General features: G+C 33.7%; 4 protein-coding genes and 2 long non-coding RNA genes across 10 annotated transcripts; 4 read left to right on the top strand and 2 right to left on the bottom strand.

Annotated features, from left to right (window-relative positions):
* Positions 1–869: 869 nt before the first annotated feature.
* LOC110228300 lies at positions 870–3010 on the bottom strand. The gene is made up of 4 exons (XR_002331818.1): positions 2595–3010; positions 2373–2499; positions 1533–1640; positions 870–1023 (listed from the first exon to the last, which is right to left on the bottom strand). It is a non-coding gene; the product is annotated as an uncharacterized LOC110228300 (long non-coding RNA).
* Positions 1628–2261, top strand: LOC110228302. 2 transcript variants are annotated; one of them, XR_002331820.1, is made up of 3 exons: positions 1628–1726; positions 1827–1909; positions 2017–2261. It is a non-coding gene; the product is annotated as an uncharacterized LOC110228302 (long non-coding RNA). The 2 variants fall into 2 exon arrangements; XR_002331819.1 differs by lacking the exon at positions 2017–2261 and having other exon boundaries at positions 1827–1964.
* A 2881-nt stretch (positions 3011–5891) lies between the features above and the next one.
* LOC9300520 (COP9 signalosome complex subunit 6a) lies at positions 5892–8059 on the top strand. Its single transcript, XM_021030331.1, has 9 exons — positions 5892–6255; positions 6354–6442; positions 6528–6621; positions 6798–6859; positions 6944–7022; positions 7106–7198; positions 7345–7445; positions 7536–7591; positions 7803–8059. Exons 1-9 carry the CDS (start codon positions 5958–5960, stop codon positions 7882–7884), a joined length of 954 nt encoding a protein of 317 aa, XP_020885990.1. The 5' UTR covers positions 5892–5957; the 3' UTR covers positions 7885–8059.
* A 132-nt stretch (positions 8060–8191) lies between these two features.
* Positions 8192–11423, bottom strand: LOC9302209 (probable WRKY transcription factor 2). The gene is made up of 5 exons (XM_002864397.2): positions 11300–11423; positions 10270–10724; positions 9239–10194; positions 8990–9148; positions 8192–8893 (listed from the first exon to the last, which is right to left on the bottom strand). The coding sequence occupies exons 2-5, from the start codon at positions 10672–10674 to the stop codon at positions 8353–8355; spliced, it is 2061 nt and encodes a 686-aa protein (XP_002864443.1). The 5' UTR covers positions 10675–10724; positions 11300–11423; the 3' UTR covers positions 8192–8352.
* Positions 11424–15350: 3927 nt separating this feature from the next.
* Positions 15351–17448, top strand: LOC9302208 (putative 4-hydroxy-4-methyl-2-oxoglutarate aldolase 3). 2 transcript variants are annotated; one of them, XM_021015532.1, is made up of 3 exons: positions 15408–15613; positions 15710–15769; positions 16672–17448. In XM_021015532.1, the coding sequence occupies exon 3, from the start codon at positions 16696–16698 to the stop codon at positions 17194–17196; it is 501 nt and encodes a 166-aa protein (XP_020871191.1). In that variant the 5' UTR covers positions 15408–15613; positions 15710–15769; positions 16672–16695; the 3' UTR covers positions 17197–17448. The 2 variants fall into 2 exon arrangements, with proteins under 2 accessions (XP_020871190.1, XP_020871191.1); XM_021015531.1 differs by lacking the exon at positions 15710–15769 and having other exon boundaries at positions 15351–15613.
* Positions 17449–19915: 2467 nt separating this feature from the next.
* On the top strand, positions 19916–24442 carry LOC9302207. Of its 3 annotated transcripts, none has more exons than XM_021034133.1 (4): positions 19916–20303; positions 20932–21170; positions 21601–22591; positions 22714–24442. In XM_021034133.1, exons 2-4 carry the CDS (start codon positions 21043–21045, stop codon positions 24064–24066), a joined length of 2472 nt encoding a protein of 823 aa, XP_020889792.1. In that variant the 5' UTR covers positions 19916–20303; positions 20932–21042; the 3' UTR covers positions 24067–24442. The 3 variants fall into 3 exon arrangements, with proteins under 3 accessions (XP_020889792.1, XP_020889794.1, XP_020889799.1); XM_021034135.1 differs by having other exon boundaries at positions 20038–20120; XM_021034140.1 differs by lacking the exon at positions 19916–20303 and adding an exon at positions 20495–20590.
* The last annotated feature ends 200 nt before the right edge of the window (positions 24443–24642 follow it).

Below are 24642 nucleotides of genomic sequence, written 5' to 3'. Positions count from 1 at the left end.
CAAAATATGAACCACAAACACACTTGTGTGTAATAGTGTTTGAATGATTTGTTTATGAGAACAAATATGGATGTCTACAAGAAATCTTTATCACGAATGATTTGTTTGTGAGAACAAATATGGATGTCTACAAGAAATCTCTACAACGATTCAGTGCTCAATCGTAAGAAATGGTAAAAACTTTTTAATATAACTGTAAGATATCGTGGTTGAAGATGAACTTTTTCAAAGAGATGCTTACTGATACTTTTATTAGACATCTTTGCAAACAATTTTTCTTTTTAGTTATTACTTTTTTGTTTTATATTTAAATATGTATGTTATGTATATATGCATTCATTCAGAAATATAGAGTGATGCGAAAACACACATTTTTGTGTTTTCAAATTATTTTTTTGTGAACTTGAAATTTCTAGTTTTTCTTAGTCACAACAATAGTTTAGAGGTATTTTTTCCGTTTCTAATAGTTTTTTCTGATCGGCTTTATATTGGAAATAATTTCAGGAAATAAAAAACACAAAAAGAAAACTGAAAACTGCGGTTAAAAAAAAATGAAAAATAAGCAATGAGACATAGGTTACTGATGCATAAGCTTTTACATAACCCTTATTAAGTATTGGATGCCTATAATTCCCACATGCATAAGCTTGGCCCATATGGAAAAGCCCAATATCCATTAAGTTGACCCGGTTTGATGTTTCTAAACCCGATCCAGGATCCGAATTCACATCTACTATACATTTTTGCAGCAGTTTTTGGGGTACCCAAATCGGGTCGGGTATTTTTAAAATTTTGACCCGAAATTTTTTTTTTTGACCCGACTCAATTAAACATTGCGGATCCACCTCATGATACTTGCCAAAAAAAAATGCAAAGATTTCGGCAATATATTATCTTTCACTATATATGCAACTTCCCTAAACAACCAAATCCTAACAATGTCTAAAGGTCCCGCATTAATCAGATCCTTCCTATTTTGACCCGAATTATTTTGAATCAGATCCTTCCTTATTTGAGACTTTCCTACAAAAAATCCAAATGACATTTAATCATTTATTTTGTTAATAAACCAAACATATATAAGTAGTTATAACAAACGGAATTTTGTTTTCTATAATAATGGTAGAGAATTAATTGCATTTAACATTTGTTTCCTATAGGATATTGCCTTAGATTTAACCGGCAGTAATATTAGGCATATTCTTTCATGTGATAGCTACAATCCCGAATTTAAAGCAAAATATATACTAATTATAACAATCCATCTATCAAATGGCATATTCCTTACTTCATCCTTCGTTTACAATAATGCTTTGTACCATATTTAGAAAATATGCCTAATTCTCATATTATTATGCAGTAAATTATAATAATTAGCATTAATTTTGAATTACAAGATTTCCGAGATTTTGAACTTGATCACCAAGATTTTCTCGCTTTTCAATCAAACCTAACCATAAACATCTACAATCTCCTATAAATAACCTGTCAATATATGCAAAAACAAAGCAGCTCATCAAGAAAAAATTTACCTTTTACATACAGCAAAAAAACTGTATAATGTCTCCATGGTTGTTTAATTTGCATATCTAAGCGATGTGCGGCCTTACAAAATCGCATGGTGAGTCTAGGTTCTGATCCTGCATTCATAACGACAATATACAATCAAAACGGGTTCGACTCTGGAATTGGTGTTAGCCGATGGCAAAAATCAAAACTTATAGAGGTAAAAATTGTTCCAGTATTAAAATGCTAAAAAAAATTGTTTTACATAGCTTATAATAATCCAACAACTAAATGATGTTAACCAATCATTTTTTTAACAGGAATAAGAAGTGTCAAAGTCTTGTGATGCTTCACAAGTTCGTATCAATCATCCATAACCAGAAGCTCATGCATTTACTAAATTGTAAGAGTTATTACAGTAATTAGCTTATAATGAAATAAACTTATATGAAAGATTATATAACATTTGCAATATTTATTTGTTTATGTATATTTATTTCTATCATCAAGCAAAATAGAGGACCCATTCACATCCATACATAAGCAGATCCCAAAGCCGTCTTTATCAAGGAATGTTTTCTCAGAATCACAATATTAGGGTCTAATTCTTATATGTGGAAAACCAAATCAATCCCTCAAGAACATCAAACCCTAAGTTTTTTTAACCTATTATCTAAACAATTTCGATTTTTATGTGTATGTGAAGCCTCTGATAATTGTGAATGTTTTTATATGGAATTGGTGACCATTTTTAATATGTAAAGAACACAAATCTAAGAATTGAAAGACGAAGCTACCATTTCGAAATAATGACTAATCGATAACGTCGCAGATCTATCAACCAAATGAAGAAAATAGAAAATTACCAGGAATTTCATTGGCAGATGTTGATACTTAGCCATTCGAGCATCAATCGAGAATTTCAAAGCTTGCTCCAAGAGGATACATGCCGTTAAACCCCTTTGGGAACACCACGAACTGAGATCCGGCTTACTTATCAACGGTTCATATCATCAAATCAATCAACTAAGTGACTTAATTTTTAGAAAAATTAGTTCCGATTAAAATCAAGAAAAGGATAACCATACTTGGCAGATGTATCACAGAAGATGGTGGAGGCTTGGATATACGATGGGGAAAGAATCGAAATCAGCAAAATCATCCTTCATCTTCGTTTAACTCTTTAATGGGTTGGGCTCTAATTTACAATTAGGACTTTTTATTTTAGTGGCTTTCTCTTATTACAATTTCAAATACTATATCGTAAGTGGAAAAATTAGAATGGGCTATGTGTACATTGATCTTCTTGCCACGTAATTATTTTGATAACAGTAGCTGGATAGTTATACTGTATTCCCCACCTTCTATTTATTTTAATATTTTGGCTTCAAAGCCACCGATTTCCGGGGCCTACTTTAAAACAACATTTTCTCCATAAACTCTTTTTGATGCGTAATCTTAATAGATCTTTAAATTAATGCAACAATTTAACAAAACAAAAAAAAATCTCTTTCGTAAATGTTTTTTTGTTATAAATAGATGTCGACGGGTTATATTACGGAACATAGTTATAGTTATATAGTGGGACGACATGTTTGAATCAACATTAAAAAAAATTTGGAATATCATTATCAAACCGCTTCAATACGGGTTAAGTCCTCATTTTACTATTTTAAAACTGCCAATAATATACATATCGAGTTAATCTGATTTAGTTTAGATTATATAAAACAAAAAAATTTTCCGTGGTATTTTAATGACAATTGTAAACTATAAATTATAAATGTCCTAAGAAATGATACAATTTGCAAAAATATTTATATAATACACAATTATAAAAAATTTAAAATCACAAATTATGGAAAACAAATTTAGTTTCACCATATAAAAACAAAATACTATTACACTTAGAATATCGCAAACTTACATCTTATTAGAAACCGTACATAATCAAATATACGTTACGGTACAAATAAAACATAAAAACGAATGTATAAATCATTAGTTTATAAAAATAAAATAAAAGATTAACCCGCGGTGTACCGCGGGTCATATCCTAGTTGGTTTAATTAAAAAAGAGAAATCTAAGAAATGTGCTTAGCAATTCTTACCAAAATTACCACAGCCCACGAATCCTTTTCAATTGTGTCACAATCCAATTTCTAACCCAACTTGCAAAGTCCAATTTACCCTTTAGAGAGAAAGCTTTTTTTGTTCAATCTTCATTCCTCTCATTTCTCTCTCATCTCTCTCTTTCTCTCTCTTTTTTTCTCTAAAAAATGAAGCTCAATCTCTCTAGATATAAGAGTTCATCACGTTTTCGATCTAGGAATACATCGTTGGCGATTTAGCGAGATTAAAAATCTGGGTCTAAATCTGGTTTGGAAAGTAGAAGCGAATCTAAATCTGAGAAGGAAGAAGATACATGTGGACAACATTTCTTGTCTACCAAAATTTTCGAATTATTTCGTTTCGAATTCTTGTCCACCAAATTTCTTTGAAGTCTGTTTGGTTCAAATGTGGACAATATTTGTTGTCCTCCAAATATCTTCTCAATCTATTGTTTCAAATGTGGACAACATTTCTTGTCTACAAAATTTTTCGAAATATGCCGTTTTGAATTCTTGTCCACCAAATTTCCTTAAAGTCTGTTGTTTTAAATGTGGACAATATTTGTTGTCCACCAAATATCATTCCAATCTGTTGTTTCAAATGTGGATAATATTTTTTGTCTACCATAATTTTCCGAAACAAAGTTTTGTCCACCAAATATCTGATATTTAGATATTTTCGTCTGAGGGTATTTTCGTCTTTGTCTGCCTGCCATAAAGTGGAAAAATGGCAGATTGAGAAAAAAAAACTTTTTGTAGCAATTTGTATAATTTTTGCTACAGTAAACTAGGATCGGACATGCGGTCCACCGCGGGAGAATATTGGTTTACATACGTTGCGTTTAATATTGTGTGTGTGTTTTTAGTAGAACGAATCGTGTAGTATACTTATAAATATTTATAATAACGAATTGTAGAGAAAATGTAAAATTGTTTATAAATATACCCATCGTATTAATTATGATTTACAAAATAGAATTTTGTGTTTTAAAATTCTAAAATTAGACGATTCATGAGAATTAGAGCAGTCAAAATAGGTCAAAAACCGCGGGTCGAGCCCACATCATATCACTATGGGGCAGATTTGGGAAAATATATTAAACCCGCAAATAAGCGGGCCACATGTATTAATTCGCAGTGGGTCATAGGTTTAATCGGTTTTCATCCGCGGATTGGCGGATCAGCCCGCATATTAGTATTTATTGATAAAATTATAACTTATTCAACATGTGGTAATTTAAACAAACTTTTAATAGTATTTTGATTTATTTATTTATTTTAGTAGTATTTTAAATTTTGGTTACTTTAAAATTATTTAAACAAAATCCATGGACAATTCCGCAAATCCGCATACATTCGCGGGACGGATTTGTATTTCATATATGCTACCCGCGAGTCGTGCGGACCGACTAACCACAAGTCAAAATATTTTTTGTCTATCGCAAAACGGACTTAACGGGACGAATCAACTCGCTTTGACAGTTCTAATGGGAATATTATTTAGTCATACAATAAAATGAAGTTTGGACATAGTAATAATAGAATATGTATCTTATTTGTTAGATGAGAGATTGAAAGATGAAGTATAATGATTAAAAATTAATTGTTATTTTCATGATTCACAAAATTTAATAAATATTTATCATCTTGTTGAATAATTATAAAATCATATTCAAGAAATCTTTATAAATTGAAAATTAAACTTCTTTGGTAAGCTATAGGTATGAAAATATCATAATTTCGATTTAATCTAATTAAATTAAAATTAGTTACATGGATTTCATATCTATTTAATTTACACGACCAAAATAAAAAATATATTTCATTTACACGACCAAAATAAAATATCAATTTAATTTATAAAACAGATGGGTAATTTGTGAAATTTTTTCTAGAAATCTTTAAAAGCAAGTAAAATATCTTTCAATTAATGATAATTGGCTAAAATGAGCGAAATTAATGACAAAAACGTTGATTGTTATGGAATTAATCCCTAAAATATATGAACAAATTTATTATACGTAATTAATGTATAATATTGTTTGGAATATGCTTTTATTATTAGTTACCATAAGTACAATCAGATTTTATTTGATTTCCATAAATATTTGATTTTATTTCGATTTTTCATTATTAATTCGAATTTATATTCCAAAAAAATTTCAAAGATCCGATTTCAGAATTTTGGATCAATTTTCTAATTTTAACCCGACCCATTTTCATTTATACTTGTCATTTATACCAAAATCCCATTAAAAAACCTTAATAAAAAAAAAAACTAAAAAACCCCAAAACAAAGAATTCATCGAAGAGAGATCGTCGAGAGCGAAAGAGACAACAATGGCACCTTCGTCATCAAGCGGTTTAACCTTCAAGTTACATCCTTTGGTAATCGTCAACATATCGGACCACTACACTAGGGTCAAAACTCAGCTCAATCCTCCTGCTTCAATCTGCGCAAGCGGGCATGGCTCAAACAACGGCGAGGCAATGATCCAGCAAAACCCTAGGGTTTACGGATGTGTGATCGGCGTCCAGAGAGGTCGTACTGTTGAGATCTTCAACAGTTTCGAGCTTTTATATGATCCTTCGACTCAAACCCTTGATAGATCTTTCCTCGAGAAGAAGCAAGAGCTATGTAAGCTTAAAGCTCACTCTTTTTCTCTGTATTTGTGTTTAGAGTTTGAATTTTGCTTGATTACATTGATTTTTTTATTTGGTTTTATTGTTTATTAGATAAGAAGGTTTTCCCTGATTTCTATATTCTGGGATGGTACTCTACGGGAAGTGATGCTGACGAATCTGATATGCATATCCATAAAGCCGTGAGTCTGATACTCTTTATAGTGTTTTGTATGATTGAGATTTGGTCTCTAAAAGTGTGATTTTTGTGTCTGCTCTTGGTGACAGTTGATGGATATCAATGAATCTCCTGTTTATGTGCTTTTAAACCCGGCAATCAATCACGCACAGAAGGATCTTCCAGTGACTATTTATGAAAGTGGTATGTTTTTGTTACTCTTCCTGAATAGTAGAGCTTATAATGGCTCAGAGTTTTAGATATCTTGCCAAGTCTTTATCTTTATTGACTTCTAGATTCTTACATTTATTAGGTCAGATTGTTTTAAAAGATCCTAACTTTTCTATTTTTTTCATTGATTAATCTTTCATTACTTGAAGAATTGCATGTCATTGACGGAATCCCGCAGCTGATTTTCGTTCATACAAGCTACACAATCGAGGTATGTGCTTAGGTTTGATTCTGTAATTAATCTATGTTGTGAAAGTGGACCTTGACTAAGATTTTGAGATGTTATGCAAAACAGACCGTTGAAGCTGAACGGATATCAGTCGATCATGTTGCACATCTCCAACCATCTGATGGAGGCTCAGCAGCAACCCAGTGTGAGCATTTATGTCACTCATACTTATCATAATCCTCTTCCTCAGTCTCACTGAATTTTGGCTGATTATTCGTTGATATGCAGTGGCTGCTCATCTTACTGGTATACATAGTGCCATCAAGATGCTTAATAGCAGAATCAGAGTGCTCTACCAATATCTTGCTGCAATGCAGAAAGGTATCTTATATTCTTCCTCAAGTTCTCGTTCTCATCACTGTGGTTTCGTGTTACCAATCCAGGATTCTAGGTGGAAGATAGTAAAAAGTTGTGTAAGCTAATGCTTTATATGCCAATGATAATGACCCGTGGGGTCTTATTTGTAGATGATATTCCTTGTGACAACTCACTTCTGAGACAAGTATCTAGCCTGCTAAGAAGATTGCCTGCCATGGAATCAGAAAGATTTAAAGATAATTTCTTGATGGTAAGTTAGTTAGATTTTCACTTGATTTTTTTCAATGTTGCTTATTGTCTTAGGTATTTCTCAACTTATGCTGGCCTTTCCCTTTCGCAGGAGTACAACGACAAATTACTAATAACTTACCTAGCGATGATTACAAATTGTTCCAGGTTGGTACCTTATGCAACATTCTATTTAAAGTATTTGAAAACACATTTATAGGCAAGCGAATGCTCTTAAAAATTGCAATCATGCTAGGCTTTTATGTCCTATGATCATCATTAGTTAACTAGTGGTTCCTTAAGAACTGTCAAAATATGGTTATTCACCGGACTGGTGGATTCTGTTTCATCTGTCAATAATTTTTTGCTCAATCTGCAGCAACATGAACGAGCTGGTCGACAAATTCAACACCGCCTATGACAGAAACACTCGAAGAGGTGGAAGAACTGCATTCATGTAAAAGATTCTTTCTAGCAATTTAAGTTCTAAAAGATCTTCTCTTGGTTCCTGAAACCATTTTTGTCTTTGTCTCTGTGAGAATCCGAAGACTTTATCCTCTTCATTGTTTCTATATATATAAGAAACATCTGCTTCTCTATTGTTAGTAAAAAGATTTAAAGTTTGATAGTCTCTTACTTCATCCATCAGCTCTATGAGTTCGATCAGGTTCTAGATCGAAATATTTAGTTGTGAATTTTGAGCAATTGGGTTCATCAACTGTTGATGATGGTAACATATCAAAATCTTTTAAGAACCAACATCAACAGTTATGAACCAAATACACATTTGTCTAAATAATATCTTATGAAGACAAAACAAGAAAATAAGAACAGCCTTTACCTTCCCCAAAGTTTGAAACAAATAAATTAAAGAAGAAGAGAAACATAAGAGTTATTATAAGGACCGACCAAATGCAGAATAGTAAAATTCAAATCTGAGGTAATCTACTCATGATCTGGTTATATACCGATTGTCCTGAATCCGAAACCTGTTCGACCTTTGGTTCCATCCCTCTCTGCATCATTGCTTCACTCATCCCAACCGGTTGTGTCAAATACGGGTGAGGCAAACCCGGCATTTTCCCTTGACCATACGCTAAACCAGGCATTGAAAGATTAGCCAAACCGGCTTGTCCTAAACCGAACGAGAAACCCGAAGGAGGACCCAAATGTGGCTGAAAGCTAAACGGACGTCCAAAAGGAGACTGATTAGTCGTTGTGACTTGTCTATCGAATCTCCCACGCGGCGGCTCTGTGTGATGACCGTTGTGGTAATGGTGAGAAACAGCAGCTGAACCGCCACTGTTACTGTTACCGCTGCCACCGCCTCCGTGGCTGCTGTTGCGTGCAGCGGGGACATCATGGATATGTTTGCCTTCGTAAGTTGTTATAACGGATTTGAGATCATGAGAAGCTCTTTCAACATGTTTTCTCACTGTACAGTCAGGAGCTGTGCATTTGTAATAACTCCTACAAAAACATTATAAAACGATTTGGTTTTGTGATTATGATGAACAACATATAGGCAGAAACAAAAGCAAAACAGAGGAGGTGATTATAAAGAACCTGGGATTTGGATTTCCTTTGACAACTTTCTGACCATATTTCCGCCAGCGATAGCCATCATCAAGAATGTCAACATCACTCGTTGTTTGCACAACAACTCTTGGTTCACGTACGGCTCTTGTTGCTCCACTCATCTCTGCTGCATAAGCTTCTAGTTTCCTATAAAATCAAATCTTTTTTTTGAGTCTCAAAACATTCATACATTTACTGATTTATCGAAGATTTAGTGTTTCAATTGCTAAAAAGAACCTTCTTTTTGACTCAGATTCATCTCCTTCTCCTCCCCCACCCCCTCCTCCATCATAACCCATAGAAACACTTCCATGTGTCCCTCGATCATCTTCATCTTCATCGTTAGAGAATGTCGATGAAGCATCAACCACAACCACAGCATCACCTGACTTGTATTGACCTCCAGTTTGAGCTTGAATCGATCCAGATTGGTTTCCATATTCGAATCCTGTAGATCCCTCTTCGACATTGTTCTCATTGCTCCCACCTTGTTGTTGATTGCTATTACAACTAACCCACGTTGCAGGAGAATCTCTCTGTTGTTGTTTTTGTTGTTCAACTTGTTCAGTTCCGTCTACTTGCATCCCTGAGCGGCGATTCGGTGCAGGTTTAGAGTGATTATGAGCTCCTTTGTATATAATCTCTGTGATGTGACCTTCCCTTGATCTCTCAACTTTCTTCTTCACCTGACAATTCGGGTTTGTGCACTTGTAATAGCTTCGCGGGTACTCACTTCCTTTAACTAACTTTTGTCCGTATTTCCTCCAGTTATATCCATCCTCTGCAGGCGCACCACCAACCATTGAATCACCGCGTCTTTGCTCTTCTTCTTCCTCTTGATGATCCACGGTTTCAAGACTGGTGTTTGTAGTGACATCAGATGTCTTGTTCTGCCCATTTTGATTGTCAGTTTCAATCCCATAAAGATTGGAGCTTTCTATGTTTTGAGAGCCGGGTTTTACATCTTCTGCGGATTGATGAGAAGAAGATCTACTGTTGTAGTTACCATAATCAACTGACATCATCTCTGTTGTGCCTTGGAAGAAAGAGGAAGATGATCTTGAAACAGGATGGAAGGTGAATGATGCTCCAATATCATCAAAGAATTCGTCTTTCGCTTTATCAGAAGACAATGCATTACCATTAACACCAGGAAGAAATGGAAATTTCCCGGTAGTTGGAGAAGGTTGAGCCTGCAAAGGTCACAGAGATTATCAGAAAAAAGGTCCATAATAGCATCGAAAGAAGGCACACAACTTGTAGCTTACCAATGGGTTAGAAAGGAAAACAGGAGATTCCAAGAGTGTTGCAGGGCTAAGGCCAGGAGAAGAGATGGTTAAGCAAGGAGACCGAAGACTAGAGTCAATGGAAAAGTCGTTGTTAGAACGGATATTCTCAGTGTTTAACCTCGGAGCATTAAATCCAGCTCTTGCAGCAATTCTTTCGCTGAGACCACCTCGAAAAACGTTGGTTTGTGAAGAATCCTTGTTATGATTACCAGTAGTGTCTTCTTCCAAACCAATAACTTGCCCATGATTCAAAGATAGCTCTCTTTCGAGTACACGTTTCGAGCTCTTCTCTTCTCCGATCGCTGAGGAGAAAAGTGTCCCGGGACTAGGACTACGAGGCACCCATTCTCCCATTACAGCAACATTGTCATCAAAACCAGCCATTTAGGATCAAAGAATTTGACTGAGTCTCTGATCAAACTGTGATGAAACTCCTGAAAACATGATAAAGAAAAAAAAAAAAACTTCAGAATCTTTTGAAGACATGAAAATACTAAAAACAAAACAATAATCTAGCTAAACACAAAGATGATTTGAGACAAGTGTCACTAAACCAGTGAGCTTAAGAAGGTCTTATTAGTTTCTCAAAGTTTAAACCTTTCGTATTTCAAAGTGGACAAATAAAATATAAAATAATTCATCGAGCAAAAGAAAAAAATGTAAGAAAATGTAGAACTTTTTCTTTTTCACACGTTAAGCCACTTTCATGGAATCTCACGAAATCAAAACATAGGATTTTAGATTCTAACGAATTAGCTTCGAGAATTTTGGAGATGAATCATTAGCAGAAACAAAAAATGATCGAGCCACGAAGATTTTAAACGACAAAGGATTAAAAAAAAAACGTAAGATTATAGCTTAAACCAGACTGTAAGCAAAAACCTATAAGGAGATGATTAAACAAATCATGGTTTGTTCAAAATCCAGAATTTAAGTTAAAGATGAAACATTTTAATCATATAAAAAAAAAATCAAATCACAAAAAATGAAATCGATGGTGACTATTTACCTGATTGATAAAAGAAGACGACACACAAACACCGTCACAGCCGCCGCAGCCGCAAACGGAAATCGTCAGTTCCGCCGCTAACATCCAACTGTGCTCTGATCCAATCGTCAGTTCCGCCGCTTCTTTCCCGGATCCGATTTTAACACTGACGAAGAAACAAAAGAGAAAGAGATACTTTTCCTCTTTCCCCGTCTCCTTCTTCCTCTCCCTCTTCTCTCTCCTAAATAATATGATGATTGATTAAAAACGAAGATTTCACAGTCGGATTAGACTAATCTTTGTGACGAGAAAACAAAGTTCCAACATTTTTCTTTCCGTATGTTATGCTTTTGAATTGAATTTGAGTCGGAAAAAAAATAAGATTTTGATTTGTGGGCGAGAAGAGGAATCTTCGAAAGTGAGTAATACCAAAAACAAAGATAGGGAGAGAGAATTATGAGACCATTTTGATCGATTTGTTTACTAAGGAAGAAGGAATAAAAAAGTTTTGCAGGAGAATGGTGAAGATGATGATGATGGGGTGATTCGTGTTCTAATTTACACGAAGCGTTTTTTCTCAGTATTGAATTAACCTATCATAACACGCCACGTGGAGTGATCGGACTAAGAGAATAAGATCAACGGATTTTAAGTGAGACATACCGTGAGGTGTATCACAGGTGATCTCTAACGAATTATCTGCCAACTTTTCACATTAATTTTTCTTCTATTTTCATATTTTGCGGATTGGTTATTAATAGGAAAAAAATTAATTTTTAAAAGGAAATTATTGGAAAATGTTCTATTCTGCCACATGTCGGATTTAGAAAAAAATTCATTGATTATTTTATTACAGAGAACATAGTCTTATTGGTTTGATTCATATGAATTGAAAAAGAAAAACTGAATTATCTCTTTGAGGACAAGAAAAAAAAAAGTTACATATAAAGCAGGTTGTTGTTTTTTACTATAAGGGGTCACATTGGTTAGAAATTTGTGGAACAGAAAATCTAATCTGCAAGCTATTTATATATAGTCTGTGCAGTAACTATGCTAGAAAAAAATCAGTTAAAGGGAGAAATTTTGTCAAAATATTGTCACCACATAGAAAAACTATATAAAATAGCATTTCTCAAAGAAAAAAACAGTTAAATTTAACAAAAAGTATATTGTTGGGACTGAGGGATATAGATAGTAAAAATTCGAAATTTCAATATTTTAAATCGAATAAAATTATATATCTGACTTTTACAGTAAAATTATATGTTTACTAAATGTTATTTTTATTAGTGATGTTGAAAAATGTTGGTTTCATCATAGTATTCTACTCTCTTTTTTCAACGACAGATTCGGTTAATGATGTTGCGACCACACTAACAAAACTACTAGACTACAAGTTTTGATCCAGTATTTACTATTTTTGAAATTAATAATTTTTATTCTTGTAGTAATCCTAAGCTTTTTTATTGTTATTTCAAACAAAGTAATTAAGTAGATATTTTAGTGTATAATATTGTATTTTAAAAATTGAATTTATGTTTTTTTGGCTTGTTTTATCCTTCCTATTGCTTGATCCTTTAAGAGGATAATAGTAGGCCTGTCAATTTCAAGCAGAGCCGGTCGGGGCTGGTGCAGATTAAAATTTTCAAAATGCAAAAAAGCGGGGCGGGTGCGGGTTGGTTGCAAAAAAGCGGGGCGGGTGCGGGTTGGTTTTATAAATTGCGGGTTTTTATGGGTAAACCTGCGAGTCCCGCGGGCTTTTCAAAACAAAATAAAATATATAAATATATAAAAATTTATCTAATATATAGTTGTAAAATATTAAAATAATTCGTAATATATATAAAATAATTAAAATTTTCTCAAAAAGTATGTGTATTTATATTTTAAATTATTATTAATTATATTTTGCTTTAAATATAATTTTAATATAATTTTAAAATATTTAAAAAGTAAGTTTTTAAAAGCCAGCGGGTTACCTGCGGCTCCTGCGAAATTAAGCGGGTGAATTCTCCTGCAGATTTTGCGGGGCGGGTTTATTGCGGGTTAAAAAATTTGAAACCCGCTGCGGAGCGGGTTTGACCCGTTTGACAGACCCGTTTGACAGCTCTAGATAATAGATAACAACGTGCGAGTAATGAAACTTGTTTCATGTGTATGTATATTTACATCCAAAAGTCAAAATGTGTTTTGTAAATCAGTTTTAAGTTATGTAACAACAATGGCCATTTTAAATAATTTTTTATGAGCTATGCTCCCTTATACTATACTCCCGCTGTTTCATTATATTAGATGTTTTAGAAATTTTATTTTGTTTTATATTATAAGATGTTTTACAAGTTTCAATGTTAATTTAAATGTATTTGACCATTTATGACTATTTATTTTTTGCAGTCATTATTATAATTGGTTGAATTTTTTTAAAAAAGAAAATAAAAGACATAAATATGTGTGTATTTACCTTAAACCTCTTATATTTTGATACCGAAGGAGTGGTATTTAATTAGTTGTCTCGGTATAAGATATTTTTTACCTACCCAAATCATCGTTGAGTCGAAACACTCCAAGTTCAAACTAATGGAGTATATGAAACTAGAGACGCAACATAGATCTATATGGCAACCAACTATTTCGACTTCAATCGATAAGACGTATAACTATAATATATTGAATTTGACATGTTTCTCATACATGCATGTGGTTTGATTTTAAAACGATGTCTCTTAGATGAAACGTATTAACTTAAACTGCAATATAAGGAGATACGTTTACCAAACCATTGCGACATTGAGATATTCAAATATAGATGAATAATCCAATATAACTCGTAATAAGTAGTTAAGTACTGGTTAAGAAACCTAAAAAAATCATTAAACGAACTAAATAACTTCAGACAAATATTCTTTACAAATGTATATGAGATACGTTAACGTTTATATCTTCCTTTTTTTATTTTAGTTTTGACATGTTAACGTTTATATCTTCGTAAACCCTTAATGATGATATTTATTCATTTTGTATAGTATGAACTATGAAGTATGAACTATGAATTGAGTAAAGAGAAAGAAACAAAATGACTAACGTGCCGCGTTAAGGATTATCTAATCTAATTGTATGTAGACATTAAATAAAATTGGGAATAATCAATCAATGACTTTATTATACCTTAATTGGAAATTGAGGAGGCAGTTTTTCCAAAAAACCCGGTCAAAAAAGAAACATTGACCAAGCCTCTTTTAGTATTTTGTTTTTCCTTTTTTACTTTTATTTCTTTGTCCTTTTAAGAGCCGCAAATTATCCCGTTACGGAGCTGTGACCAACACACTCATGTGACAGCCAAAGCCACGGTTGTGGCGTGGTGTACCTTTTTTTCTTCTTACAGATATTTTTATTTTACACAGTGGGACCCGCAAAACGAACTTTGAAAGGACAGTGGATCGACGGCTCTGATTTCTTGTCAGTTTTTGGTGTCCAAACCAAACGAAACTGAAATTACTAATCCAAAAACCGAGTTATGGTTTTGAATGGTAATCCGTATATGTTATTATTGTTTTTTTTTAATCCGTATATGTTTGAGCCATTAGTAACATAAAAGTAAAACTATACAATATATTAACGGTAAGTTGTTTCCGAATAGGGTAAAATTATAAGAAATAGTGGTACATGAAACTATAAAAAAAAAGTCGAGAGAGAATAATGTTGGTATAACTTTATGTGATTGGTAATCGACTAATCGTCAAAGTGGTATACCGCATTCCGCAATAAATTCAAATGTGGACCGAAACCGTAACCATCCATCATAGATTATATATAAATGTGGATACTCTTATTCATAAACCGAAAATTCAAAAAACCAAAAAGTCGAACCGAATCGAAACCGAAATCCGGATCGAACATAATATGTTTACCAAAGTAGGCTCCACTGTGTAAACTTGGGTTTAAGTTCTACATCACTTGGCCCATTAGGCCCATTATAGCTGAAATAAAATAAAATATTTGGATTTGACCCAACGGACTTGTTTTGACTGTCCGATCCGATGATCGAACCAATAGGCAATAAAGAAAAAGTCAATGACCCGACCCGAGAAAAGCGTGTCGGATTGAAAATACCCGCACCGACGAGTTTACGATAGGAGAACCAAGTGCCTCTAATGGCACAAGCTTCTATGAGGATTTTTCAGTAAATGGCTGACACTAGGAAGCTGACCTCACTCGCTACTTGGGGTCAATTGTGTATATATATATATATATATATGTAAGTATCTTCGTTGAGAAATTGAGACTCTGTTCTGTTGTAGAAAGCCGAAAGCTTTGGAGCTCTAACCTCTGTATCTGGTAATATTTTCTACTTATTCTTTATGATCGATTTGGTTTTGTTGAGATGGGTTTAGTTGTTGTGATGAATTCTAAGTGTTTGATGTTTTGCTTCAGAGATACGGATCTTTCTCTGCTGCTTCTGTTTCATTTTATACAGATTACCCAAAAGAAAAGGTTCTGTTTTTCCTAGGTTTAGTAATTTTGACTTTGCTTCCAAGGTTTTGCTTCGGATTTAGAAAGTCTATTTTTAGAAATCTGAGAAGTTTCCTTTGGAATTTGTTGTTATTAGTACTATTTCCCGCCGTATAAGTTAACTTGGAACGATGTTCTTTTGGACAAGACTAGAAGCAAAATTTTGTTTTGTATGGTTCAAATTAAATAGCTTCTGTTGTAAGGCGAAAGGGTTTGATTTTCTTGTTTTCTTGGTTAATTGAAGTTATCTGCATATCTTTAATGTTTCATTCCTGGTTCATGAAAGAAATCTTATAAGGATGTTTAAAGCAGCATCTGTTTCAGTCCTCGTAATTTGCAAAGCAGACAGTCATTAACTCATTAGATGCAATTGATTCAAGAAGTGTCACTTGTTAGGAATCTTAAGGCATTGGATTTCGTAAGCTGTGTGTGATTTGAGTCTTTGCTCTGCTTTCTTGAGCCTATGGATTGGGTCCAAATCTCAGTCTCTTCCAAGGCTGGCTTTAACACCGTTTATATGCAAAGAGTTGCACATGTCTTTGTTAATAAATCGTACGCTTGCCTGTTTATTCTCGTTTTGTCCTTTTCGATGTTATGGCTCATTAAACGCTTCTCTTGAACTAATATTTGAGGCATTGTGTATATCTAGTTAAAACTTGTCATCAGCTTTCAACTGCGTTTAGCTTGAGTTAGTAACAAAATGATATACGTTTTGGCATCTTGAATCACCCGTATTTTTCTTGTTGAGGAAGAAGTTCCAAATTGTATATTGATATTGAATAGAATGAAAACTCTTTTCTATGTTTAATTTGTTATCCTATTTTCATTTTTTCTTTCAGTTCCCTACTCGGCTACTCTAATAAGTATTGTGATTCCAAATGCAGAAAACTACACATACAGAATCTCCCATGGCTGCATTTGCAACTGCAGAAGCGTGTGACAGCAACGCAGAACTAATATCAAACGGAGACTTACGCGCTCTCCACCCAATCTTCAAGATCTATGGCCAAAGAAGATGCTTCTCAGGACCAGTCGTGACTCTGAAGGTCTTTGAAGACAATGTCCTCGTCAGAAACCAACTAGAGACAAAAGGAGAAGGCGGAGTCTTAGTTATAGACGGTGGTGGAAGCATGAGATGTGCACTTGTTGGAGGAAACCTCGGACAGTTAGCTCAGAACAACGGGTGGTCGGGGATTGTTGTGAATGGATGCGTTAGAGATGTGGATGAGATCAATGATTGCGATGTTGGGGTCAGGGCATTGGGATCTAACCCATTGAAGTCTACTAAGAAAGGTCATGGTGAGAAGAATGTACCTGTTCATATTGGAGGAACTTTGATTAGAGATGGAGAGTGGCTATATGCTGATAGTGATGGTATCTTGATCTCCATGACCGAACTCTCTGTTTGAGTCAGAAGGTTTCCATGATAGTGCTAAGAGACTGCAGCTTCTTAAAGCAAGGTGGTTTATTTGAATTCTTAGTAATCTGTTTAATACTCCAAATAATCATTTCGTGCAATATACTTACGTTTTGTGAAATTATATCATACAAAATAAATGTCTAAACGAATTAAAACATTTCTTTGTAATTTCTCTATTTAGTTCTACAAGTTTGGAAAGACGTGGATCATATGTGATAGGTATAAGAGAACTTTCATTGAATTGAAAGAGATCAATAAGTCAAAACATGTGTATCAGTGAATACATTTCACAACAAAGGACTTGTTTTTCTAAAATATTATCTTCTTCTTCTTCCATCATTGTAATAATTCTTGTACGAATGGATTTTAATTAGCTGTTAGACGGCTCGTGCGATTGACGCATAATTTTTCTTTGGTAAATTGCTCCAAGGAGGTGATTGCCGGTGGAAATACGACCGAACTATTTACTTGAATTTGAATACAAAATTATACAATATGAGGTTTGAAAGAATACATATCGTGGTGGACCAACTACTACTTTTATGGAATTTGAAACAATTGAATAAATAGTTAAATACTTTGAAAATTTGACCCAAAAAATACCATTTCAAATTAAAATCAAATTCATACCGAACCAAAATAAGATCAGATTTATTTGTCACGTTAATTTCGGTTCACTCATTTTTGTCGACCAACACACATCGAGATCGTACGGAAAAATCGGTGCTCCACGTTAATAAAATAGTAAAACAAAACGGTGTTTCCCAAGAATGATAAAAAGAATATTTTCAATATTTTTTAAAAAAATATATATATTCAAGGCTAAGAAAAATAAATTATTAAATTATGAATATATGTTCCGTCACATTAATAAATAAAAGCATCATAAAAGGTTAGACAGACAACACCATCACCATGTTCATGCCATTGATAATTTGACGTGTGTGGACATTTCATAATTTCTCTTAACACTCCTTTGTTTTTTACATGATCTATATTAGTCTATTATTTCTAGCATATTTTGTATCTATCGAATGTACTAAATCAAAAGTTAAATTATAAGTTGATATATGATTTTGATATATATAGTTATACAGATGCTGTTTGGCTTTTATTTACCAGCACAATAATGTTTAAACTTTATCAAATGAATTTTTATTAAATTTTGGATGATATGACACTCGAGACTAGAATAAGTAAATTCTACACCATACAATCATTAGTTGATTCCAATTAAAACGAATTATTATACCTAAGAGGCTACGACCACTTGTTTCTCATTCTATTTTTGAAAAATTCGAACTACTAATTTGATTGAACTTACTATTAATCAAAAGCTAAAAACGGCTCTTCTTGTGATTTATCATTGCGATTAAGAAGCTATAATTCTTTTATTCTTTTTTCTTTTCTTGCTTGAATCCATTACTTATCAATTTGTCATTCATTACTCTACAAAGAAAAAATATAAACTAAAGTGTCGTGTAGCGAAGGAATGATGGGACCTCCAATAAGTCGATAGGGCATGGAATATGACTTAACGAGGAAAATGATGTTTGACTAAAATCATCATTTACGTTTCCACAAAATGGCACTCTCCTCTTTTATTTATTTCTGTGATTTTTCTTAATTTCTGTAATAATGCGGATGATTTAACGATAATTCTGGCTGTTTATACAATCATAATTTATACATTATAGAGCTTGTAAATTAGAGAAAGAAGTGGTTATGATCAGAACCTATATAACTTCTATATCAATCTGTCTTTCTTTTTTTCAAGAATGCACAAACATATATATGACCAACTTTTAAGACAATTGGATCCCTTTTTCTTAAACTCTTAGCTTGCTCTCAAAAACAGTCAAGACATCATGTTCTTATGTATTTTCAACTTTAGAAAGCACACTAAAAAACATATTATTGATTCTGAATCAAAATCAGTCTTTTCTTTATTTCCATGATTCCAAATTCTTCGACCATTTACGTGGTTTCTATGACTTTAAACGTTGGACAAAAAATTGGAACGATGCCTCCATATATATATATATCGTCTCAAAGATATCATATATGGTCATTGGTTTGTTCCACATGCTCCACCTTAATATTCTCCGAAGATCTTATATACATCGCTTATCGGTCCTAGATTCATACATATTATTCCTTAGCAATATCACAAAAGAAATAATCTTAAGGTCATGTGGAATCCTTGCTTTTCATGAGCGATCATTTGTTCACAAACCGTCTCGATCGTTCTTATAGAACTTCCCATCATAATTTGATAAACTTTTCCAAAGACTTGGTCCCAAAACTGAAGTTAGTCAACCCACATTTAAGTCAAGTTTTCCATTTGCTTTTCAATGGTCGTCCAATCATCTATAGGAAAAAAGCATCCATAAGTTTGGGTTTCGAGCATATTAACCATATATATCTATGCAATGTAAAAAGGGATCTAAACTCAAACAATAACATAATTAAATTTCTTAATTACTTTTTATAAATAAAGTTTCTAAACTTACCATGAACTAAAATTTGAACAAAATCTATAACACTTCTTAAACACAATAGAAAAAGTTAGCAGCAGCCCAGAACCAGAAGTGGCCAAAAATTAAAATAAAAGTTATGGTAAAATGCATTAAAAAAAAAAAAGGTTTTAAAATTCAAAAACAACTATTTAGGAATTCACACAGCTCACTTACAGACATACGAAAGGAACAGCGACGAGGAAAAAAAAAAAAAAACTAAAATCATTAAAACTTTAGTTTATTTTATTTAGTAAACAGTATGTTTATTTAATACTTAGGGAACCTGATACCACTTTGATGTGTTAGTGCGTGGTTCTTGTTCATCTCTCTCTAAGAAAATATTTTCTTCTGCCAAGAAAACCATTTCTGAAAATAATCAAAAGTGTATTTACTGGTATAATTTCTTTGTTTTTTTTTTAAATCTGAAACTTTATTTTAGCAACTCTCTTCTTCTTCTTCTCTCTTCGTCGTCTTCTACTTCTTTGTTGTTTTTTGTATTGTCTCACCGATTTACAGTTTCTTGTTCTTACATCATAACAAAGTTTCAAAGATCCAAACTTGTATTCTTCAAAAATAGGTATGCATATACATATAGTCCTCTGTAAGTTTTTGGTATTTTATGATCCATTTTTTTTTCTTCTGTTCATAGCATTATTAAAAAGGGTTTGGTTTTAATTCATATTTTTTCTTCCCAGATTTGTTTTTTAATCTCATGTTTCAGTTTAGTCATCCACAAGTAGAGATTACTGTTTTTTTTTCTAAGGGTTTTGCTTATCTTCTTTCAATGTCTTGATATTTTCTTAAATCTCAATAGTTTCTGAAAAAAACAAATCTCAATGATCTTTGGTTTAAATCTCACCAGATGTATGTTTACTTACCTCTGTGTCTTGATCTATTTGTTTCTTATTGTGATGTCTTGAGTTTTATGTTATTCCTTGCATAAAATAACACTCCAATCAGATTAGAAACTAATGCTTCTTTTTAGGGGAAATTTTTGAAAGAATTAAAAATCCAATCTTTTGATTGTTCCTGTTTGTGATTTGCTTCACCAATCAAACCCATATACTTCAAAATCTCACCCACTAATCCTAATTTTATTCTCTGTTTTTTTCTAACCTTCACATGAAATAATATTTTTTTTCTTCAAGGATCTTCTTTTCAAGTTTCTGGGTTTTAAAGACTGAAACTTTTAAACTCTTTTTCAGGTTTCATAGGCTCACAAATTTGGTATAATAAAGATCTGGTGTTATGCAGAAGAGCAGGGTCAAGGTTAAAAGTGAAGAAGTGAATAGTAGTAACAGTGGAAGAAGAATCAAATGTTCTTATCATCCACTGATCAAACAAGTCCTTCTAACAACAATCCATCATCTTCTTCTAATTTCTTACATCTGACCAACTCTAGTGATGAGTTAGGTCAATCACATCTTTCAAGTTTCTCCATCAGGTAATCTTAAAGTTTCTTCCTCTTCGATTTTGTTGGGGTTTTTATGGAGATGAAGTCAACAGTTTCTTCTTCACCATTTTTTTAGGCTAAAGTCTTTAGCTTTCTTGTTAGGTTTGATTACTGATACATCGTTTCTTCTCATCCATTCAATTTTTGCTATATGGGTCAGATTTAAAACAAAATGCTTTTTTTTTTTTGTTTTCTGTGATTATGTGGAGCTTAATGGTATTGAGTTTTGACTGTTCTTTATATTTTTCTTTGATCCGTTGGTCCATGATCTGAACGAGTCTCAGTACGTATCATCAAAGGAACAAACTTTTCTTTGTTGTGTCATGTCTCTCAGAAGTTTTTCTTTATAAAGCCTGTACCTTTGTTTTGTCTGGTTGTTGTACTAATGGTTGATGATTTGGTTTTTGTGATGTTTTTGCAGAGATTATGCATTTAGTTACCGGACCAAGAACATCAAGAAAAGCTGGCCTTTTTCCTCAACAAGTTTGCAACTTTGTTTAAAACATGGCTTAAGTGATCCATTGCCACCAATTCAGCCTCTTGGCACTGTGATAAGCCATCCTCCTGAAGTGAAGAAGCCAAACATAACTCATGTCGAAGCGATAAGTAACAAGAAAAAGTCAGAGAAACTTGGCTCTAATCAGACATTAGTAGAGATTAAACAAGGCTTTGAGAATGGTTTGTTGGCGAGTGGTTCGAAATCCAAAATACAAGTAGCTATGGCTAACAAGAATCCTAGAAAAAAGGGTGGGTTAGTAGTGAAACCTGGAGCTTGTGTAGATAGCGGATCAAAAGAAGATCATAGTTGCCTCTTTTCAGCTTCTGAATCTATGGCTTTGAGAACTTGTCCCATCTGCAAAACCTTCTCGTCTGCTTCTAACACTACTTTAAATGCGCACATGGATCAGTGTCTGTCTGTTGACTCGGGACAGCAGCTGATTAGTAAGCCAAACAGGCCTAAGACTAAGCCACGGTTGAAAGTTAAATCGATGAGTGATATCTACGCTTCTGCGAAAGAAGGCACATTAGAAGATCTTGATAAAAGAAATGGAACTAAGTGGGCTATGATTTCGAGCTACTCTAACCGGGTTGTGTCTGATAATAAACATGAAGTCGTCAACAAAGAAAAGAAGCGGAGCGTGTTGCGTGTTCGCATTGATGAAGATGCTGCTGGCATTGGACCTGTTTACATTGATGCTAAGGGCCAAAAACTGCGGATTTTATCTAAGTTTAACGAGAAAGCTTCTGATCCATCAAGAGAGTATGAAGATGTTTGTGAGAAGAAATCTTCTAGTGAAGGTAAAGGGAGCAAAAGCTTGAAGAAAAAACTTCGGGGAGAGAAATATTACAAGCATCGTAAACTAGTTCCTCAAACCAGAAAAGTCACTGTTCGTAAAGGCAATGCTTCAGAGGTATGCTCTCATTCGACCTCTCATAGTTTCTTTTTTCTGTAATTTATGCATTTGCATGATCCTATCTTGATTTGGTAGCTAGATTAACACCAGTTTGTTTAACAAAATCATTTGTGTAACAGATGCCAGAGTATTCAAGAGGATATTCTAAAGAAGGTAAAGACTTTGAGAGGTTAGAAACTTCAGGTCCTGGTCAGCGTAGAATTTTCAACCAGCGGATATTAACAAAACGTCGTCTTTCAAGACATGGAAATAAGAATGGGACAAAATTTTGTGACCAGCCATCTGAGAATGGACATTCATTGTCAGAAGATCCTCTTGTATCAAGAGGTCCAAGTCATGTGAGTACTGATTTATCCGAGACAGTTTCTTCTCCTATAAACAGTCTAGGGTCATGGAGAATTTGTGGGGAGAGCCAAGTCTCTGGAAAGAGCTGGGCTTTGTCTAGGAACAAAAGCGTTGAAAGTGATTTATTTGTAGCAAATCCCTTGAGATGTTCAATACCTGTGGAGAAGGAGTTTTCATCCAAGGCAAAAGGCATCATGAAGTTCAAGAAAGCTCGATTGGATTTCTCAGAGAATGAAGATACAGGGAAATGGGAGTCTGAAATGACTCAAGAACGTGAACTAAGTGATTATGATGATTGGGATGCTGATGATGGAGAAACTGATAAGGTTGTGCTAAGCTCAAATCCTTCGTTTAGCGGGGAAGATAATGATTATGACAGCTTTGAAGAGACTGGTTATAATAACAAAGGAGATGATGCTATGTTGGACAAAAATAATGATGCAGATGTTGAGTTTGAAAGTATGATTTATGAGAAAACTGGTTGCGAAACTGCGGAACAAGAAAGCTCGTTCATGGAGGTTGATCCCATTCCTATTCCAGGACCTCCGGGATCATTTTTACCGAGTCCTTGGGATATGGGAACTGATGCAATTGAACATCATGGAAATTCTTCAGTTATTACAAGCCAAGTCCACTCTTCACAAGATCAGTTTGATCTCACTGACAGAAATTCATCGGAATCACCTGTTTCAGCGATTTCACACTTTGCCGCTCCTGAAACACAGACATTAAGTCTTCCTAACATCATAACCACTGACAAGAGACCTTCCAGATTCAGAGACAGTGATCAATCATGTTGTTGCCAAAGAAAGGAGAAAGCTCTTGAAGATACCACATTTTGTCAACCACCACAACGCATGATCCAACAAGATTTGGATTTCCTGAGTAAGTCTGTGCCTGCGGTTCCTTCAAATCCCAACCCGGTGTTGCGGCTAATGGGAAAGGATTTGATGGTTATTAACCAAAGAGAAGAGCCTTCACACAACGAATCAAGTCCAAAACCAACCTCTCAGTTTCTACATCTTTCTAAGACACAACAAGCGTCTCCTGCTGTTAATCATCTTCATCGTCCTTACAGTGGGAGCGGTTATTTCGACACCAGCACAAGGTTTTACAACATTCCATGAAAATTCAGATCAAGAACTCTACTTTTCTCCAAGATACGATATATTCCATGGCATTTCAGATCAAAGTCCAGGCATTTTCCTTAAGCTTGAGAATCTTGAGAAGCTAGGCACCTGAAGCTCTCATGTTTCTCTTTGATAAAGAGGTTGAGAATCACAAAGTGGCTGCTTTAGAAGAAATGGTGAGATAGATTATCTCCTCATAGGATGATATGAGAGAACTCCACTAAGGTAAAAGGACCCCACTTTTGTTCAAAACTTGTTTTAAAGATGAAACTTATTATAATGTTATGAAAACGAATTTTAAATAAAATATATAAGAGTTAACATCATGATGCTTCTCTTTATATAGATATAAATAAATGTATGGTTGAAATCATATGATGTAGTCAAGATCATAGTCACCGTCATAACATACATTATGTATACGCAATTCATTTTCTTTTCTTTTTTCCTCGCCCATTCCTTATTTTAGATTGCAAACATATAAACTTTATTATACACATAGATATTGAGCGTAAACAATGTCAAAATTAGATGGACAAGGATTTTATAGAAAAAAAAAAAATAAATATAGTT

This window comes from Arabidopsis lyrata, assembly GCF_000004255.2.
Source record: "Arabidopsis lyrata subsp. lyrata unplaced genomic scaffold ARALYscaffold_8, whole genome shotgun sequence".
Classification (NCBI taxonomy): domain Eukaryota; kingdom Viridiplantae; phylum Streptophyta; class Magnoliopsida; order Brassicales; family Brassicaceae; genus Arabidopsis; species Arabidopsis lyrata.
This window is presented reverse-complemented; position numbering and strand designations above follow the sequence as displayed.